At 36.6% G+C, this 21,650-nt stretch overlaps 3 protein-coding genes across 3 annotated transcripts in view; 2 read left to right on the forward strand and 1 right to left on the reverse strand.

Moving 5' to 3' along the window:
- chn2 (chimerin 2) overlaps window positions 1-1,063 on the forward strand; it is a 25,250-nt gene extending 24,187 nt beyond the window's left edge. Inside the window, exon 12 of the mRNA XM_037677019.1 lies at window positions 455-1,063. Within this exon, the coding sequence (XP_037532947.1) occupies window positions 455-626 (172 nt within the window). The 3' untranslated portion in view covers window positions 627-1,063. The remainder of the gene's footprint in view (window positions 1-454) is intronic.
- A 3,819-nt stretch (window positions 1,064-4,882) lies between these two features.
- On the reverse strand, window positions 4,883-6,125 carry fkbp14 (FKBP prolyl isomerase 14). Its single transcript, XM_037677020.1, has 4 exons — window positions 5,929-6,125; window positions 5,529-5,680; window positions 5,168-5,295; window positions 4,883-5,066 (listed from the first exon to the last, which is right to left on the reverse strand). The coding sequence occupies exons 1-4, from the start codon at window positions 6,123-6,125 to the stop codon at window positions 4,908-4,910; spliced, it is 636 nt and encodes a 211-aa protein (XP_037532948.1). The 3' UTR covers window positions 4,883-4,907.
- Window positions 6,126-6,475: 350 nt separating this feature from the next.
- On the forward strand, window positions 6,476-21,444 carry plekha8 (pleckstrin homology domain containing, family A (phosphoinositide binding specific) member 8). The gene is made up of 13 exons (XM_037677021.1): window positions 6,476-6,622; window positions 7,033-7,149; window positions 7,255-7,410; window positions 10,211-10,332; window positions 10,553-10,708; window positions 10,803-10,843; window positions 13,795-13,922; window positions 16,222-16,567; window positions 17,246-17,331; window positions 19,015-19,073; window positions 19,723-19,924; window positions 20,015-20,076; window positions 20,154-21,444. The coding sequence occupies exons 1-13, from the start codon at window positions 6,583-6,585 to the stop codon at window positions 20,349-20,351; spliced, it is 1,713 nt and encodes a 570-aa protein (XP_037532949.1). The 5' UTR covers window positions 6,476-6,582; the 3' UTR covers window positions 20,352-21,444.
- Window positions 21,445-21,650: the final 206 nt, after the last annotated feature.

Below are 21,650 nucleotides of genomic sequence, written 5' to 3' on the forward strand. Positions count from 1 at the left end.
CTTTATAAACCCTGCCCACATTCTTGTAATAGCGTGAAGTAGCAGGGACTACTGTAATTACTACTGTAATTGCCTAAGAACGTTTTTAAGACTGAAGTTGTTTAAAGATGGCGTCAGCCCACTTTGGTCTTGATCGAGCTGAGTTTGCTCATCAGTCTGGTCGGAATTAAACTGTTTTTGTAAACTGAAAACTTTTAAAGAGCTTTCTGCAACAGGATGAATATGATATTAATATTTTATAATTTCAAAAGATCTGAACAATTGCAACTGACTGTGACAAATTTGTAATTATCACATCATGCATTTTGGTAAATTCAAGTTGGATTTCAAAAATAATTCCAATCTTTTAGATTGAATATGTTTTTAGAAGAACCATGAAAACATCAGAATCACTAAGCGTTTATGGATTCTTTCCTGGCTGTGCTCAACTTACTCATTATTAAATGTCTTGCAGGGTAACAATGTGTGAAAAGGACAATTTAATGAATGCAGAAAACTTGGGGATTGTGTTTGGCCCGACTCTTATGCAGCCCCCGGAGCAGAACGCCTTGATCACCCTCAACGACATGAGGCAACAGAAACTGGTGGTCCAGCTCATGATCGAGCATGAGGATGTCTTATTCTGAGGACAAGTGTCGTGAGAGAAGTGACAGACAATTATTTATTCTGTGGAAGAGGACATTGAAGCCACGTCTTTTGAAGTGAAGACTCCAAAAAGTTTGTGATGAAGCTGAACTACATTACGTTTTAGCATGACCGTTTTCGTTGAAGTTGGTTTGATTTTGTCTTGTTACTGTACGTCGTTGCAATCTCAGCCATCATCATCGTTTTTATAGGAAAGACTGGTGTGATTTTAGCTCTCAGTAGTTGGAGAACTGTAACTACCTGGTGTAGATGCAGTCAGGATGGCAGTCAGCGAAGGCCTGGTGCTGTGTGAAATAAAAACTCCACATTTTTGTGGGATTAAAAGTTGAACGATACAATCTGCATCCTTTTACTGTAGATAAAACATGACTGTATAATGAACAATTCTTACTGTGTGTATTTAAATAAAGAGAAATAAGTCAAATTAAGCACTTTTTTTGCATTAAGTGTAAAGACTTTTAAATGTTTCTTTTTGTTGTTTTTTGTTTAGTATTTTTCCCTATGTCACATTAATATATGTCCTTAAAAATGTTCAGTGAGCAAGAGTTTGCTGGATCTATCATTTTCTGCAAATAACACACTCAAATCATTGATTATGTCTAACTTAAACTGCAACACAAGGTACAAACTTTTCTGCACAAGTTTGTTTGGCAGTGCTGCAATATTTCCATGCACATGCTGCAATCTGGGATACATTTATGTGAGAAGGACAAGCGTCAAATTCGAAGACATTTTCAGCCATTCAGTCCAGTACCTCTGCCAACGTCACCAGTTAGTTGACAAAACATGAGCTGCCTGTGCTGAGCATGCTCTTTTCCAACTTGATTTATTGTGATTCTTGAATACTTTCTACAGATCTGTTTGATCCAAATGTATTTTTGCAAAAGCTGCAACTGAAATGTAATTTATGAAATAATGTTTTATTAAAAGATAACTTGAGTTTAATACTGAGTGGGGTTTTTTTTTAATTTTTTTATATAAAGCCTCATTGCTGATATCCAGCAGTAGATTACATCAAATAGCTGGGTTTTTATTTTTGTAAGTAATAAATGACAGAGAAATAGTATTTGATATATCCTTATCTTATTCACCTGCTGGTCCAGTTCTGGGTGCAGCAGGGTAAACTCCAGAATTTAGAGAAGAAACAACAGTGGTGCCATAAGCACAGTAATATCCTGTCCTTCAACTTTAAAGCTCTGCTTTGTTTAAAATATGTTTGTCATTCCTGAGAGTGTTGCTCTTACATGCCAGTTACCACGAGACTGTTTTCTTGAGAAACAAAGGGTTACAAAACCTGCCTCCATATAGTAGAACACCTGCGATATTGGCGTTATAATGCTTTGATTGCACCCCAGTCTACTCCGTTGCATCATCAGACCACTCCTGGAGTTTATTTAGCTTCAAAAACTTGGATTTTCATGACATTGTGCTTGACTAATGGTCAGCGAAATCTTGCATTACTTGGAATTATGTGGTTAAAGATAAAAATGAAGACTGGAAGGCTGACAATGTTTCAGTGACTTCTTTGATCTTTAGGAGAGCCGGCTTCTTGTTACAGATTTCATCCTAACATTACTAGTCCACCCATTGAGCCCGGGGCCATAAGAAGAATCTTTGAAGAATGTTACGTAGCTATATAATTGGTCACATTACTCATGATTTGCTGTTATTTTATTAGTGTTCTGATTCTGGTATATGGGACAGCTATGAGCGCCCATCATGTTTGCAATAAGTAAACTTTACGAAAGGGATGATGTTGATAGTAGCAATAAAGTGTGGTTAAAATGGATTTAATTGAATGGTTTATTTTTAAAACTTTACCTCAAAAAACACTTTTTAATGTTTTCATTGTTATAAATCAATTTGGTGAACAGAACCTATAGCTGATAAATGTATTATGACAGTAATATTGAATATAAATATAACTGAGGGGAAACCTGCAAAATGTGAACAACCAGAATTTTAGCTGACCACAGCACCCAGTACAGCAATGTCCTTATAATATAGTGTTGATGACAAGTAATGCAATACGTGACTATACTCTCAATTTGTATAAAATAGGTCAGTCGTATTCTGAGAAGGACCATCAGTAATGCATTTTTGCTGTTTGGTAGGATTTATAAGATGAAAGCTTGGCTGAAATATAAAAGACCTGAGCGCCCTCTAGTGGCTGATGAATGCAGGCACACAAACAACTTGTAGGTCTGTACACACACATACACACAAGTTAACTGTTAAATGCACTAGGAAACATTAACACGCAGTTATCTCCAAAATATTTCATCAGATTAAAAAAAAAGTATATATATACAGTATATATTCCAAATATTGTTCAACTTAAAAACAATTTCTTTGATATTCATCTGGCTGTATGAAATGGAAATACCAATATATTATATAAATAACTATGAAACAGAAAAAAACAGTTTTCAAAGTTTACAAAAGGTAAAAAAAAAAGACAACACTGTTCATGTATAGAGTTTAAAAAAGACATGAAATTTCAATACTGCAGTTCTTTTGTTTTGTGCAACAGTTTCATGTGATATCCTGATGCATGCTCAATAATCCAGGTAGAAAAATCCAAAAAAGTTCAATCTGGTCCTCTGGACTCTGTACTCATCCCTTTAGTTGGCAGCTCAGAACACCACATACATAACACCATGGACTTTGTGGATAAGGTGAGGGATGTCATCATGGAGACTGATGAAACAATGGTCTCTTTTGATGTCACATCACTCTTTACGTGCATTCCTGTTGATGATGCAGTAGAGGTGGTCAGTTTAAGATTAAAATCAGACACCACTCTGAGCAGCAGGACCACGCTTTCCACAGAACAACTGTGTCAACTCTTGAAACTGTGCCTGCAGTCAACCTACTTCACATATGGGGAGCAATATTATAGGCAGAAACATGGGTGTGCTATGGGGTCTCCAGTTTCTCCTATTGTTGCCAACCTGTACATGGAGGAGGTAGAAAAGAGAGCCTTGACGTCCTTTTCAGGGACACCACCAAGTCATTGGTTCAGGTATGTTGACGACACCTGGGTTAAAATTAAATCTCAGGAAGTCCAACATTTTACTGACCACATCAACTCTGTGGATAAATACATCAAGTTCACACGACAAGATGTAAAAAATGGCAAGTTGGCTTTCTTGGACTGTGAGGTCTCAGTCTCGGATAGAGGACATTTGCAAACCGAGGTGTACCGCAAACCCACCCACACAGACCAGTATTTGCAGTTTGACTCCCATCACCCTTTGGAGCACAAGTTAGGAGTCATCAGGACTCTGTATCACAGAGCAGACAGCATCCCCACTAGCTCGGGAGCCAGGCAGAAGGAGAAATCCTACACAAAACAGGCTCTAGAGCAATGTGGATATCCTAACTGGGCCTTCCTGAAAGCAGAGAAGAAACCCAAACAGGACTCCAGTCAGCCATCAGGTGAAAAGGAGGAACCCAGACCCAGACCAGTGGTCATTCCATATGTTGAGGGGGTATCAGAGAAACTGAGACGTTTATTTTCTAAACATAACGTCCCAGTGGCTTTTAAACCCCAAAATACATTACGGCAAAGACTGGTTCATCCCAAAGATCCAGTCCCCCGGCACAAACAGAGTAATGTTGTGTATGCTGTTCAGTGTCAGGAGGGCTGTGATCAGTCTTACATCGGGGAAACTAAACAGCCACTGGCCAAAAGGATGGCCCAGCACAGAAGATCAACATCATCAGGCCAGGATTCTGCGGTCTACACTCATCTCCAGGACAGCGGTCACTCTTTCAGGGATGAAGATGTTCACATCCTGGACAGAGAGGAACGATGGTTTGAGAGAGGAGTAAAGGAGGCCATCTTTGTGAAAATAAATCGTCCATCATTAAACAGGGGTGGAGGCCTCCGGGTTCAACTGTCCCCCTCTTACAATGCTGTGATTGCTAGTATCACTCAGCCCTCTGTGAGTAGTAAACAGCCATCAGTGTGCTAATGATCCATTGTTAGGCTGATGGTCCTTCTTGAGCATGTGATCAGCTGGTTTTGGTTGTCAGCAGCAAACTGGTTGATCCACTCTGAGAAGGTGCTATTTAAGAGACTGAGCTGAAAACAGCACCTCAGACTGAGGAAGTCTCTTGGATGAGAGACGAAACGTTTCTACATTTTTTTGCTTTGTTTTGCTTTTGTTTTTTTGAATGTCCAGAGGACCAGATTGAACTTTTTTGGAGTTTCATGTGATCTTTCAAAAAAAAAAAAAAAGATAAATATGAGTCCTTCAGAACTCATCATGCAGGTAGGTGAACTCCCTGGCAGATATAAAACCATCCTTATCTTCATCTTCATTTTTGAAGATGTCCTCCACCATCACGTCATGTTCCGTGTCATTAGGGAAGTAGCCGTGTTTTTCAAACTCCTTCTTCAAGAACTCTTTCACCTAAAATTTAGCAAAAAAAAAACCAACATCCTCTTCATTAATATCACATTACTTAAATGCTGTTGAACACAAACACATAGAAAAATAAAACAACAACACACCTCTTGTCTGGAGAGTTTCCAGTCGTCATCGAGGTCCATATCCCTGAAAGATTCATGTGACCTGGGACCATTTCGGATCTCCATGAGCTCAATGTCAAAAATCAAAGTACTGCTTGGAGGAATATTACCTGTAATCAAAGAAAGACGTTAAAATAATGATGAAATGGAACAAACATGTTTTTTTTTTTTTTTAGATAATGATTCAAGGTTCTTTATTGCCATTCACACGCCGAACAACAGCGGCACGAACATGAGTCTGTGTGAGCAGATGAGTACGAATGAACACAGCAGCGTGAAATAAATCAGCAGCATGAGATCAGCAGCATGGATAATCAGCAGCATGGATAATAATGAGAGTTACCTTGTCCTTCCTTGCCATATGCAAGTGATGGAGGGATGGTCAGCTTCCTGCGCTCTCCTGCACACATGTTCTGCAGACCTTTGTCCCAGCCTTTCAGCACCTCTTTCATCCCAAGAGTGAACCAAAGAGGGTTTTTATCTCCATGTTTGCGGCTGCAAAGGTCGAAAAATCAATCTCAGTTTTGAAATCAAGAAAGCAGAAACATAACCCCATAAAATAGTGAAATAAATGTCTGCCACGTAAAAAATTTGAATACTGGCTCCAGAGCTATTTGTGACACAATTACCATTTGATTTGCTGCTGTAATACTTTATAATATACCGTTTACAAATATGGACATTTTCTCTAAACACAGTTTAACTCTGAATACAGTAATTTATATATTATTACTGGTAATTACCTGGAATGAAACATTGTGCCATTACTCTCCAGAAATCCCTCGTAATGAACAAGAAGCATGTCTCCATATTTTGTTTTGCGTGAACACAGGAAAGGTTTGTGCATCACCTCGATTTTCACGTCGGGTTCAGGAAGTTTCCCCCCAGTGACAAAAACAAATACTGAAGGTAATATCGATAAAACAGAAAATAGCATCATTGACGCTAATAGATTTTCTCAATGAGAAAACGGGGAATCTATATCAATTATTCTACAAATGTCTAAGCCTAAACCATTCTTACGTGGCAGCGGAACTTTTTCCACTTTTCTACGGCCTGCCCACCTCCCGCTACAATTGGTTACATACTTTAAAGATTAAACGTAATCTATGTATACCTATTTCTTATTGGCTGGTTTTTGTGTCAATCATCCAAATCCACACCCAAAATACCAAAATCCTTTTTACGTAAGCAGAAAGAACGACGTCTTTCGATTGGTTGGAGCTTTATTCACAAAACCCTACGTACTTTTCTTCACGTAGTCCAAATACAAACAAGTACGTTGCTCCGCAAAATCACTCTGGCCCGATAGAGTCGCCGCAATCAGCTGTGCTTGTGCCACACATCTCGTTATGATAAACAAGTAATGAAATATATAAAAAACACTTATTTAAACAATGGAAGGCGTGCTGTATAAATGGACAAATTACATAAGTGGTAAGTTTATTTTTTTCTGTTGTGTTATTTGCGACGGCTGTCTTGAACTGAGTTTGTGACATCGTTAGCTAACGTTAGCTAACTGTCAGCTTTTTGTCTGTCAGACTTTATTCGCTACTTTAAAACTAACGGAATTCGTTTTCGTCTTGCTATATGAGTTGCTTACTAAAAAGTTCATTTTGTATATGTATATATATATTTACCGGTGGTGCTTGTCGTTTTATCTACTTTACACGATCGGTCATAATCTGATTTAACAACTGATTAGTGAGGCTAAGCGTAACTAAGCTAGCTGTAAGTTTTCAAGGCCAAATAACACTAAGTTGTGTTCACTTCTACTGAGTGATTCAAGAATTAAAAAGAGCTTTAAACGACAACATTTTAGCAACCGTGTTCTGTTGTTTTTTCAGGCTGGCAGCCTCGCTGGTTTGTGCTTGATGGAGGTACTTTGTCTTACTATGACTCTCAAGAAGACGCGTGGAAAGGTTGTAAAGGCAGCATTAAAATTTCAGTTTGTGAAATCCAAGGTGAGGAGACCCTTTGCTCTGTGCGTTGTTTAAATGCCATGTTTGATTTTGTTTTGGATGTGTTGAGTTGAGAAGCATCACACTTTGCTTGCTGATGTGTTTTAGTTCATTCCTCTGACTGGACACGAGTTGACCTGACTATACCAGGAGAGCAGTACTTTTACCTTAAAGCCATCAATGCAGCGGAGAGGCAGAAATGGTTGGTGGCACTGGGGACAGCTAAAGCCTGCCTTACTGACAACAGGACCAAGAGGGAAAAAGGTATGCAAATGTCGTGGTACAACGTTTGCATGTACATGTACAGCTTTGAGGTTTTTTTTTTTCCCTATGACTGTAAATCCAGAAGATTTCATTCACTGTTTGTTGACAGTTTCCCACTGTTCTGAAGATAGGATATAATTTTGAGATAAAAGTGGAGGTCAGCGCACAGTGCTGCGCTAAAATTTCAAATCACTTTTGTTTGTCATACTTATCCTAGAATAAGTCTTTTTTTTTTTTTAAGTGGTCTTGAGCATTGCTTACATTTTTAAAGGTTCAGTTTTGAATTTAGGTGATTTTTATTTTCTCTTGTTTTATTTTTTTTTTACTAAATTTTAATTTGGTTCTTTGTTATAAAATTGACAGTAAACCAAAGTAATCCAAGCATTAAAAATGTCTTAAATTCCCCAAAATAAACTAGAGTTTGTGTCTACATGTAACAAAAAACATAGCATAGACAGCGGTGGACACAACCTGTTGTCCAAGACTACCTATTTTCATCTCCGACAACCAGATCATGCCTCGAGGTTGTCCCGTGGACAACCAAGTGAAATAGACACAGAATAAAGTTCTCATTCGCTGATGGTGTAATGTAATAATAATCAGGGCTCTCTTGTAAATGAGTCCCCGGGGCTCATTGGGATTAACCTATATAAATAAAAGTTGAATTAATGAAAAATAAATTATTAAATGTGTTTGCATGTGACCAATTCACTGCAGCTGGGGGAGATACTAGAACTGATACAGCACTACCCCCACTCCCTCCTCCCACATCATCCTGCAGAATGTCATTGGTCTTGAGAATAAATGGTGCAGCTTAAAGTCTTCTTTCAACTTCAACAATTCATTAGAGAACACTATACTGTGCACTTTTACTAAGGCTATGTACACAGTATACTCCTTTATATGAAAACCTTTGGGAAGGGACTTTTATACAGGAAAAAACTCAAATGTGTAGTATTGGGTAGGGGATGCTTGGGTAAACCTCTAGGTATAGAAACAATTTCAGTCAAAATATTTTTTCTGCTTTAATCCCTTAGCCTTAAGTACACTACGAGTGCCTTTCTTTCACATTCTGACAAGGAAGAGGATGAGGAGAACAAGGAAATTCCACTTGAGCAGTTCCTGAAACTCTTCCACTCTGTAGCTTGGGAATTTCAAGCAGTCCACAAGATGGCTGACTGAAAACATTTGAATAAAGTAAACTTTGTATATTGTTCAGTATCATATTAAATTACTGTAGATTTAGCTTAAGATTTTTTGCCATTTTATTGTGAAGTTGCAGAAAACGAAAAATGTTGGTGGCCAACCAGATTCTGTAAAGAGGTTGTCCAGACAATTTCCTTATCGAATACATTTGGGGCAGCTGTGGCACAGTGGTAGGACAGCCGACTTGGGATCAGAAAGTCACAGGTTTGTCCCCACCATGCCCATATGTTGTAGTGTTCTTGAGCAAAACACCTATTCCCGAACTGCTGCCCAGGAACTTAAATAGCTTTCCGCTGCTCTACTTGGGTTTATGTCAAGAGTGATTGGTTGAATGCAGAGAACAAATTTCATCACTGTATGGTCACACAAATGATGATACATTTCATTTCAAAACTGAATTTTTAGGAACTTAATGACTTGTACATGAAAGTAAAAACCAAATCATTTTGAAGCATGCTGAAAAATAAAGCCAAGATAAAAATCCAAGCAAGTAAAGTCAGGTCCTCTGGTTGTTTTTTTTGTTTGTTGTTGAAACGTTTCATCTTTCATCCAAAAGACTTCATCAGTCTGAGGACTTGCAACAAACTCAGTCTTATAAATATGAATCGGGATATTTTGAACCACTTTGGCCATGACTGCCTCAAACGAGTCGGTGGGGGAGAGGGCTGACTCCAGAAACCATCTGAGCACCATCAAACTGGTTGATCCACTATGTGAAGGTGCTATTTATAAGACTGAGTTTGTTGCAGCTCCTCGGACTAAAGAAGCTATTTGGATGAAAGACGAAACATTTAAACAAAAATGAAACTGTCCAGAGGACCTGACTTAACTTTGTTGGATTTTTCTGCCTGGATTGTTGAGCATGAACAAAGATAAAAATGTTCATTTTTAAGGAACCCCTTTTGAGGATGTTGTTAATTTACAGGAATTATGTTTTCAAGGTCTTCCACTTCTCTTTCCATCCTTTATTTGTCCACTTTTAGTCAGAAATTTTGGGGGCACAGTGCACGTGTTTGAATAGACAGTATTTTTGATAATTCTGTGAATGCTTATGAAGAATTCACACTACATTTTTGCAGGAAATGCAGTTCCTCTAGTTGCTTCTTGGGAATCATTTTATTCAAGTAAAATGCTTTTTAATGCCTGTCAAACCATTACAACATCTTAACATTTGTTTAATAATTGAAATTAAAGATTATGAAGAAACAAATGAAGAGATGAATGAATAAAACACAAGAAAACAATTGTATTCCACTTTCATAGATTCCTAAAAAGTCTAGCTTCTTGGAAGTAGAAAACATAAAAAATAAGGGTGCCTTGGGTTTCTTTCACAGTTATAAATATTTAAATGCAAGAAAAGTACATGATCAGATATTGTAGGTAAGCATATGTAAAGGCATCAGCTACTTTTATCACATTGAGATTTGAGATTGTGAAGGTTCTTATTTTGGTTTCATTGTACCAACAGATAATGGTGTCTCAAACATAAACATTACAAAAATGCTGAAATAGCTACCTCCACATGACGTGCCTAAATGTTGTGGCAACATCAGAAAAACCCTGACTGTTTAAAATTTACTGTGTTTTATAATAGAGCTTCAGGAGAACACAGAGGCACTAAAAACTAAGATGTCAGAGCTCCGATTGTACTGTGACCTTCTCCTCCAGCAAGTAAACAAGATCAAGGAGAGTGATGAACTAGGAGAAACCGTAGAGGTAAGGTTTGGTTGAGCTGGTGAAATTGAAGACGCTTCTGATTGTGTGAAACGGCAGTAAAAAGTAGCATAAATGCAATTGGCTAAACTTAACATATTTTATAAGGAGAACAAGCAGCACATGCCACAAGTATATTTGAGAACTTGGTTTGATTTGATAGTGTTTTCAGTAGTGTTGTGTTAAAGTGGTTTTAACTCAAATCTGCCTCTTATCTTTTCAGACTGGAACAGACACTGGGAACCTGGTGAGGTCAACATGCACTACTTTCCTTAAGACTCTAGAGGAATGCATGCAGATAGCAAACCATACTTTTAATACAGACATAACTCACAGTCCACCAGGAACTCCACCAGTGGCAGCCATTAAACCCCAGAAGGTACATTTCTCTCTCCCACCTTCTGTCTTGTCTGTTCAACATGACGCTGGTGATTAAAGTTTTTTAACCTCCAAATGTTTGTTTTCCCCAACAGATTAAAACTGCCATTCATTCAAAGCAGATTCTTGAAGAGAAGTATGTGGATTTTTCTATTGTCTATGCAGTAATGCGTATTATGAACTGTCAAACGGCTCTTAGTACTTGCTTCTGACCTTCATCCTTTGAGGTCGAGTATCTGGTGATACCAGTTCTGGACATATTTAAATGTTCTTGCATCACAAATGTACAAGTTAAACACTTGTCACATTAAAGGAAAAAAAAACGGACCCCCCAAAAAACAAAAAAACAAAAATGATCCTTTTTCCCATTACTTCTAACCCTCACTTGAGTATGCTGAATAAACTAGTTTAATTTAGCTAGGTGTTTAAATGTTTGGTGTCTAAATTTGGTAATGTTAAGTTCTTTCACTGCCACCTTTAATTTAACCTTTATTGCTCCCTAGAAACATTCATTAACTTCATTACAAGTAGCTGTTGTACAGTCCTTATATTTATCCATAGATTTGGATTCTGTTATGTAAATTGGAATGGACTGTACATAGCACCTTTCTATCTAATAGATAGAAAGATACTCAAAGTGTTTTAAAACACAATCTGTGCCCTCATTTACCAATCCACACATGCATTCATACATCACTCTACTACATCACTACAAAGCTAATCAAATCATTCTATAGAGACTAATATGTCCTTTAGATCACATTCATACACCGATGGGACACATCAGAGGCAATGAGGGGTTCAGTGTCTTGCCCAGGGACACTTCAGTATGTTACTAGAAAGTGGTGGAATCAAATCCCTCACTCTCCTATTGGAGAACGACTGCTCACTCATCCACAGCTGCCCTAATCCCTATGTGGGATTAGGGCAACAGTGTTACAAAATGGCTAATTGGCATGTTCCCTTTGTAGTAACATATATGAATTTGTGTTTGGCGACCCTAGTAAACACTGATCAAAACATATGAAAAATCTTGATCATGACTATAATGTTTGTAACTGGATCATCATACCCTATTACAATATTCAATTTAGTACACCCACATAAGAGTAGTTATTGAACTGAATATTCCTATATTAAGTCCCACGAAGAAATTACATAAAAATGAACAAATGGATGTTAAAATCAGTTGATAAATTGTTGAAACATTGGAAGTGTAGCAGAGAGATTAAGGGATGGGTCTTCAGAAACGATAAATGCATTGAAGTATTACGCTTGTTGGCTGGCAACAACTTTGTGAAATGAACTGTCTGCTAAAGCAACACGTGCACATTATTGATAGAAAATACAGACAAAAATCTGGCAGCTAAGTGTCTGGAATGCCTTAATGCATGCTTAACAGTGATATACACTGTTTATCCAGAACATCATCTGTTCTGATTGTCACTGTTGTAGTAGCTTACATACATACTTGCATACTATTCCCATTCTTGCTTTGTCCTTTTCAAATTTTTATATTATTACATGTTCATCTTCGGCTTGTCGGGAATTTGGGAGTTATAATCACAGCTTTTCTTTAAAATCTCCCTCATAATGCATCTCTCCTTCTGTTCTGGTTATTCAGTTTATCAAATGTTATAAAGTAGAAAAAGTACAAGCAGAAATTTCTCATACAGCACAACATCCAAACCAATCGCTTGTGGTGTACCTCAGGGGTCAGTATTTGGCCCTAAACTGTTTATTTTATACATTAATGACATTTATAACGTTTCCAAAGTGTTAAAAATGGCAATATTTGCTGATGAAATAAGTGTTTTTTGTTTTGGAGATAGTTGGCAGAATTTACTTGAAATAACTGAAATCATTAAATTAAAGATTTGGTTTGATAGAAAATAAATTATCACTAAATTTGAATAAAACTAAAATACTGTTATTTGGAAGTAGCACATCAAATACACAAGTAATTATTCAAATAAATGGGGTTGATGTAGAACAAGTTGGTGAAATCAGATTTTGTGGGGTAATAGTGGATGAAGAAGCTTTGCAGTACTGAATAAGGCCAAGCAGGTATTGGATCGGACATCACTCCATATCCTCTAATGTTCACTAGTTTCACTGTTCCAGATCTAGTAGTTTCAAACACTACACATTTTGTTTAAAGCCAAACGTGATACTTTATTTGGAAATATTCAAGTATGTAATATTAAGTATGTTTCTTCTTGAGAAGGAAGTTACAATTTAAGTTGAATTTTTTTTTTTTGTCAATTTTTTATTTTTATTGCGCTCACTGTGAGGAAGAATGTTTGTGTTTCTGTGTGTGAAGTGAAACTTTGGAGCAATTTCAGTTATTACTTATCTAATAAGGAATTAGATCATTAATAATGGATAACTAACTGTGAAGGGGTGGGGTTAAATTAGTATGTACTGCTTCCCACTCCTTTTCATCCTGAGAGCTAAACAAAAAGTGGAGCAATACTTATGCTTTTTACAAATTTTATTTAGTTTTTTTTTCTTTCTTTTTGTCTTTGTTTGCTTAAAATCTTTGTCTGTATATAGTTAACATGTTTGAAATCAAACAAACTAAACAAAAAAAGAAAAAGATTATTTCAATTTAAAAAGGGCTGTAAATAAATCTTTAAAAAAATCTAAATAAATAAATAAATCAGAATGGAGATCAATGCAGCATGCTGCAATTAGTGTGGCCTCTTGGTAGAGTTAAATATAGAACGTTCTTGATTGTACCAATCATTTTTGAGTTAAGTTGCCTTTAATTTACAAGTGGGTTTTTTTTCTCTAAAGACATTGTTTCCAAAATATGCACAACATATAGAAGTACATCAGGTGTTACTGCCAGGGTAAAAAGAACAGGTTAAACATCAGTATCATGCTACAGACATAGCCTGGTTTGAGCAGGTCATGAGTTTTGTTAAATGCCATGTTTGCTAACTGGATGATAATCAAATTTACATAAACACTTTAAAACATTTCTCTATGCCGCCTTTCTTTGGAACTACTTGAAAGTGGTCAGACACATTTCTTTTCCCATTTTAATCTGAATTTATTTTTCTTTCTTTCTTTCTTCCCTAGATGGAAAGATTTGACTGAAACCTCAGGAAATGCACTTGTACACGACAACCAGAGCCTCGACTCTGGAGTAGTGGGACCAGATGAGCCAGACGGATCAGAACACCATCCTTCCCCATCAGGTCAATCAGGTTTGTCAACAAATGTACACCCCACACCGTTTTGACACGAAAATATATGTACCGGTATATAAATAATGTTCATTCATTTCCCCAAACAGTTCAAAATGTCATTTACTCAAGATTCTTGTGTAGTCTTGGTCTTACTTCATGAATGACAAATGTTCATCAGTGTGGGGCAAAATACAGATTAAGCTTTTATCTATCTTATCTTTTTTTATTTTTCTCACCTCCGATAAAAGAATAAAATAACTAATTACAAGATTTAAAGTTTTAGTCCAAAACTTGTTCAAATGTTGATGTCTTTAAACCAAAAGTAAATAAATCAAATCAGCTCTAAATTGCTCCTAACATCAAAAGCACAGATATAATATGGTTGCTTTGAGTGCATGTTTAAAGTATATGAAACATTTGTTTACCAAAGTGTGGTTCAAATTGTCCGTTTGTTCTTTAAATAGTGAAATATCATTTGAGTCAGCATTTTTCAGCAGTGTTTAAATTTTAAGTATACTTTTTAAAAATCTGCTTTATTGTGCCCTAAACGTCATGTGGTACAATAAAAATAGTATAGGAGAGTTGGAGCTGCTGAAATTTCCCATAATGCACTGCATCCTGAACCAGCAGAACAATATTTTAAAGTCTGCAGCTCATTATTGGGATTCTAAGACTCAATGAAAATGTTTAAACACAATATTTAGATGTCTGAAATGTAAGGTCTTGTCTTGGCTTGAGAAATTATTGAAAAAATTGAACCATATTTGGAATATTTATGTTCAAACAAAACTTCAATATTTTGGAAAGCACTGCATAAAAAGTGTGTTGTCCGTTTCTTTTTTCTTTCATGTCAGCGGTAATGAAACGGATAATGTAATTACATTTTCTTAGAAAAAAACAGCAGATAATGCTGCCCACCATCTCAGATTAATTTATGTATTCTGGTGTAACCTCCTGCCAGGGTTAATTTATGTGACACCCGGCTGTGAATCCATGGGGCATAATTATAACGCATTGCTGTGCTAAAGTAGTGTTTGGAATGTAAAAACATCCATAATCATTATTTAGTCTTCTGTGTACTGATCATAATGTAGTAGTGAGTGAGCAAATAAGTAAAGATTTCAAACGGCTCGAGCTAAGATTAAAACCATATTAGCAAATTTTCTATCAAATGTTAGTCCTTCGCTAACTAATAACCTGCTTTGTCCTCTTATGGTCACAAAACAATTGAGGAGTTCTGAGAAGATCTACAGAAAATCTAATTTACTGAAATGGTTGACACATGTAAACATGTTTAGCCTTACCTGTATGTAAGAGATAATGAACACCAAAACCTAAGGCTAGGTCAGGGGTCTGCAACCTCTGCGATAAAAAGAGCCATTTTTGTCACTTTGTTTACTAATTATGATGTCTGGAGCCACAAAACCTGCTACAAGTGTGCACTGTCAACGGGTGGCCCGTGGACCATTACCAGTTTGTTGGAGATGGCTTTTCCAGCCAGTAGGGGTGATATATATTATAAAGTGAAAAATGTCTAACTATTATTAACATTTATTGACATTTTTACATTTTAATACAAAAGAAAAGACTAGATTCATGTAAAGAAAGAAAAAATATATAGTTTTTAACAATTTTATAAAAAAAATAAACCGCTGAACTCTGTAGGCCGATGTGAATTCTCTTTTAATTGTTGAAGAATTAAGTATCCTATGTAAAGACAGTATAAAATTAGGCCAGTTTGTTTGATATCCAGGTAATTTTTAAAGAAAAATAAATACTTTTGTTTACTTTGACTTTGCTTTTTGTATTTTATTCTTAGTGTCATTAAATATTCCTTCTCAGCAGCTTGTCTTAAAGATATTCCTAACCATTCTGCTGGTTTTGAGAGAACTATCACGCGGTGTGACTGGAAGTCGACTTAAAGTGGCAAACTAACTACTAGCTTGATGTAGTCCACGTTTTACACCTTGTATTTGTACCATCCGTCACATATTTGAAAATGACAGGAAATCTGCTGAAACTACCATATCTATTTTCATTGTTGCCAATAATTTAAATAAAATTCAGTTTTATTTTAGTTTTGGTCAAAGCCTGAAAGAGCTGCTGCAGAGGGACCAAAGAGCCACAGGTTGTAGACCCCTGTTCTAGGTGATAAATAAAACAATGTTTGTTAGGAAAATGCTATTTATTTACAAATGCAACTGACTGGTTAAAAAAATTACAATTATTTATTTGTTATACTTGTATAAGCAGTAACTTTTAGCTCACATATTTATTTATTTATATTGACATATATTTTTCTTTTTGTTTCTTGCAGATTTTGAATCTTTTAAAAGATCAAATCACAAGGAGCAAGTTAGCCCTGATACTCACACTACCCATAATGCCTCAGAGATTGAACACTTTGACCAACCAGCAGAGGGAGATGAGGAGGTTGAAGCTGCTGATCAAATGAAGAAGAAACCACAGCTGCACTACCTGGACCAAAGTAAAGACGCTGACAGCAGAAGCAGAGAAGGGGTTGCTGTTCAGCTCGAGCTCCAAGAGAAAGAAATTTTAGACCAAGAAGAGAGCGACGAGGGAGAAAAGACTCCCATGGATTCAGCCGAGTCAGATTCAGACACAGAGCAGGTGGAAACTTTCTTCAGCACAATGAGCCACAGGTATGAAAATGGCACTCAGGAAAGTCACACCTCTTAGGAGACTTAAAGTACCACAAGCTTTCTGTGGGATCGCCAGCGATATTTCCATTTAGCTGTATTAAAATAAACCAGTTTAAGCTACGTGTTTATTGTCGTTGAGCCAAAGCACCAGTGCTGCATCTTTTGACTGCACAGCAACTTAGTTTGTCTGAACCTTTTAAAAGCTATTCAGTGTTACAAATAGGTCTGAACTAAGTTTCTAAATGTCACAATAAAGTGTTTTATTAGTGTATTTTCTTTTGATCACAACCACAGAGAGGCGCTCATCTCATATTTGGGTTTGTAAAGTTTTTGTTCTCTTTGTATTTCCAACATATTTTGCTCTTTTTAGGACACTGAAGAGTGCTAGAAAAGTGTGAATTATCTCTTCTGTCTTTCTCACTTTTGTGGTAAATATAAAAGTGTGCACTTTAGATTGTTGTTGAAAAAAAAAACCTGTTAAATTATAGACAAATGGGCAGAACAGTCTCAGGTTTTGTCAGTCATAGAACTGCATGACACTTTGTGTGAAACCTTTTTTGGTTTTGACATTTGTACCCCTTTTTTCCGTGTGGATGTAGTCGAATAAAAAAACATGTTTTGCATCTTATGTATTCTCCTGTTTGAATCTGTTTTAACTTTTTTATTTTTATTTTTTAGATTTAGTGATATAAGACTGGATGACGACAATGGTATTCCTTCACAAGAGTTTTTGGACTCATGCTATGCAATAGTGCCTGTATTAGGTAGGCTCGTTACAATTCAGTCTCCTCTCATCTTTTTCTGCTTTCCTGTTTACCATTACACTCATTTGCATCTTTGGTCATTTCAGCTTTTATTACTTTGATAACAAATATTTCCTCTTTACTTGTTTGTGCTTGGCATGGCATTGAAACTTGTCTTTAATGACGTGGCAGCTTTCAGTATTCAGTTTTAAGCTTTGACTTCTGTTTGCCGCAGTTGTATGTAAAACGGTGGCTTTTATTTGGGTTTGCTGCATATGTTTGTCGTACGGATCGGCTTGTGCATTAAGTGATCATTTCTAATCAGATCTCTTTATACATAAAAACACAACCTACAACAGTTCGTTGATCCACGCACAGGACATCACCAGGTCTTATGGTACTTGTGTAAAATATGAATACATTCAGTTCATGCTTGAACCATTACTTAGACATTAAGCTGTTTCCATTTTACTGGAGTTACATTATTTGGAGAATGTTTTTGAAACATTTTAATGAGCTCAGTTTTGTAGAAGATGCAACATGAAAGAAATAACACTGATGTGGTTTTGGCAGAGCAGAGCGCAAAGTCGACTCCAGCTCAGATTAAAGAAACAAAATTAAACTATTAAACTTTGTTTTCATTCTGAACCACTTTCTAAAAACTGAGTGGAAAACAACCAGATCGGCCTGTCGCGATAAACAATAAGTCAATTAATCGCATGATAAATGACCTCATTTTCATTTATCGGCTTTATTGTTTCTTTGTCTCTTAAAACAGCTACAAGGCCAACCAAAGTGCTGTACAGACAGAACAACAGACAGCACACGAAGCAATATACACAATGAAGTAAATCAAAACTATAGAAAAAAATAATAATAATAAAGACATAAAATCGATGCAGATAGTAAATATAACGACAAACCAGTGTGGAGCATACAGGTTCAAAACACAGATCCTCTGGTGTTGAAAGCTACTGAATAGTAGTGAGTTTTTAAACAGGATTTAAAAACCGAGAGGGAGTTAGTTAGTTTCAAACTATTATCATTTATTGCAATAATTTCTGAGACAATTAATCGCCCAGCAAAATTTGTTATCGTGACAGGCCTACAACCAGCTCTCAGACATTGTTTTTAGTAGACTACAAGTTGAGTGATCAACAAGAATAAAAAACACATTTCATAAATAGTCAGTTTATCATTTTTCTTTTATGTTTTGTGCATCTTGAGCATTCATGAGCTGCGTCTTATAACTTGCAATCTCGCATTTCCACCTCTGATCAGCTGGTGAGATTGCGTTCAGAATAATCCACCTTAATTTAGCCGTCTGACTCATCCAGGTGGAAAAACACTACGGACTGATGTGGCTGCAAACAAGCAGCAAGCCAGCACTGGGTGTTTTCTTATGAACATTTTGTAGAAAGACAAAAAGGGTTTTGTCAGGAAAAAGTCACAAAGTAAAAAATTTACAGCTCACATGAATGACATTTTTTTTATATTTATACAATAAAAACTTAATTTAATGCAAACAAAGGCTTTATTGCATGCTAAAAGGCACACAAATTTGTAAAGTTGTTGATTTTGTAGAAATAAATATTAATATGATCCTTTAAATTGTCATCAATACTTCATCACGTAGCACTTAAGTGTAAATTAAACAAACTCCAGAAGCAGCAAAGAAATGATGATAGATTTTCTCTTCCTCAGACAAACTGGGGTCCACAGTTTTTTCACCAGTTAAAATGGATTTTGTTGGAAATATTAAGGTAAGTGCATGTTTCAAAGAAATAATGAACAAATTAAAATATTGATAGATTTGCTATATAAAAAGTGATGTAAATGTGGTGGCACAGTTGGTAGAGCTGTTGCCTCACAGCGAGAAGGTCACCAGATCAAATCCCAGCTGGGGGTCTTTTTGGGTGGAGTTTGCATGTTCTCTCCATGCTGCATGGATTTTCTCCGGGTACTCCGGTTTCCTCCCACAGACCAAAAACATGCATGTTAGGCTGATTGGTAACTCTAAATTGTCCCTAGGTGTGAGTGAGAGAGTGAATTGTTGTCTAGTTTGTCTCTGTGTCCCTGTGATGGACTGGAGACCTGTCTAGGGTGTCCCCCGCCTCTCGCACAGTGACTGCTGGATATATGGGCACCAGTGACCCCTGTGACCTGAAAAGGAAGAAGTAGGCAAAGATAATGGATGAATGGATGGAAATACTAGGTCAAACACATTCAGTTAATGAGTAAAGTTTACTGTTCAAATGTGTGTTAAAAGTTATAGGCTTAAAAAGACAACTATAACTGTATATTCTAGGAATTATTAAATGTGTAATTTTGTCATTTAATGAAATAAGAATAATGTCAAAGTAGTATAGGCATTTATATCAGTTTCCAGACCTGTTTTTTATTTTGTTGCAGAAAATCCAGCAGAAGCTGATGTCAAACCCTGACAGCTTCCCCACGCTACAGTCCATTGTACTGCATGAAGTGGAGAACAATGTTGCCCAGGTCCGAAACTCAGCAACTGAAGCTCTGCTGTGGCTCAAACGAGGCCTGAAGTTCCTCAAGGAGTTCCTGTCAGAGGTCAACGCAGGGGAGCAAGACATTCAGGCAGCGTTATGTAAGTGTCTGTGGCGCAGAACTGGACATTTACAAACTTAATGTTTTTTGTCAGTGTATAAATATCGGTTTCTTATATTGTCTCGCCTAGATAATGCTTATGGAAAGACTCTTAGGCAGTACCATGGATGGGTTGTACGAGGTGTATTTGCTGTAAGTGTTTCTTACGTGCATCACTGGTGGGTTTCTGTAGTGCTGAAGTGTGACCGTTCCTTCCCTCCTGTTTTCAGCTGGCGCTGCGAGCTGCTCCATCTTATCAAAGTTTCACGTCTGCCTTGGTGTCGAGCGAGGGTGATGAGCTGAGGCGTGACTTCACCAGCAGCATGCACAGAGACCTGGGATTGTACCTGCCCGCCATGGAAAGGCAGCTAACTATCATAGATGAGCTGTATGAAGAATACAACCTGGAGTCTGATGAGGTGGTGTAAAAACTTGATCAGATTTTGAAGGAAGGACAGAGCCTGTCCAATATATGGAGCAGTGTACACTGCTAAAAGAAAACTGCATTAAATGAATGGTATTTACACATCGATGTGTGTTATGGTAGTTTGAGACGTTTCAGTGTTTTTAAGCTCTTTCAACAAGCAAGGATCTGGATCAAAAAGTTTATATTTAGAAACCCAAAATGTGCAAAACAAGCAGCGGAAATATTGAGACAAATTGTTCTTAATATAAAATGAAGGTCTTGTTCAAAAGACCAGTACTAGCCAAAGGGTTTTAAATCCCAATATGCAGAGCAACTATAAATGTAAATGGTGACACAAGTTTCTGAATCTTAATTATTTGTTGTGGCATATTAATACTTTTCATGTTGTAGGTTCACAACCTCATGATGGATAACTTATGGGAAATGCATAAAATATTTGTTGTTTTTCAGATTGTAAAGCAGTCTACATGCAGTGTTGGTTTTGTGAAACAGAAGTATTTGATACTAGTACTAACGCACTCGAGCAAAAAAAAAAAAAAAAACAAGCAATGTCACATTGTTACAATGCCCAAGTATTTGATTGAATAGGCTAGTTTAAATTGGATTATATTTTTGCAGCAACTGTGAAAACGTGTAAATTATTAAACAACAATTTTCCAGAAACGTAGTCCTCCTCAAGCTTTCAGTTCAAATACTGCGAGCTGCAGCTCTATAGAGTTTTCTTGGGACCAAAAAGAGTTTTCATGTGATTGCTTTAGCTTCTGCTGCCTACAGAAACAGAACCAGATTCAAATGTTCTAGTGAGGACGGCTGTTCATGTGGACGTTCTCTGCACAAATCTATGCATAGTTTACATGTTTTTGTATCTATTTATTACATTGTAAGTTGTATGACAGGCAAAAAAAGTACAACTTTTGTGTGAATGTATGGACATTTCCAAACAGCATGTTTATAGAGAGCATGTTTTATGTAAAAAATAACAGGAAGCAACTGAAAGTGACTAAAGACCAAGGGCTTGAACTGAACCAAGTACAATGAATGATCTGATACATGTTAGATAAATTGTTATGCCTCTTTTCTGTCTGTCCTGAGAATGATCAGTAACTTCTAGCTTTCCAGGTTTTAGCTTTTTAAAATGTTTCAACTCTTTCATCCACGTTCTTCTCTTTATTAAAATGAGAGGTGATCTCTGATGTACTGAATAATTCATGATGCCAATTCAACGTTGCAAGTAAAAGCAAAAAATTACATTTTAAGTTAAATTCAGAATTTGGATTTAAAGGAACATTCTCTTTGGACT

This window comes from Nematolebias whitei, chromosome 5 (genome assembly GCF_014905685.2).
Source record: "Nematolebias whitei isolate Nwh7 chromosome 5, NemWhi1, whole genome shotgun sequence".
Taxonomy (NCBI): domain Eukaryota; kingdom Metazoa; phylum Chordata; class Actinopteri; order Cyprinodontiformes; family Rivulidae; genus Nematolebias; species Nematolebias whitei.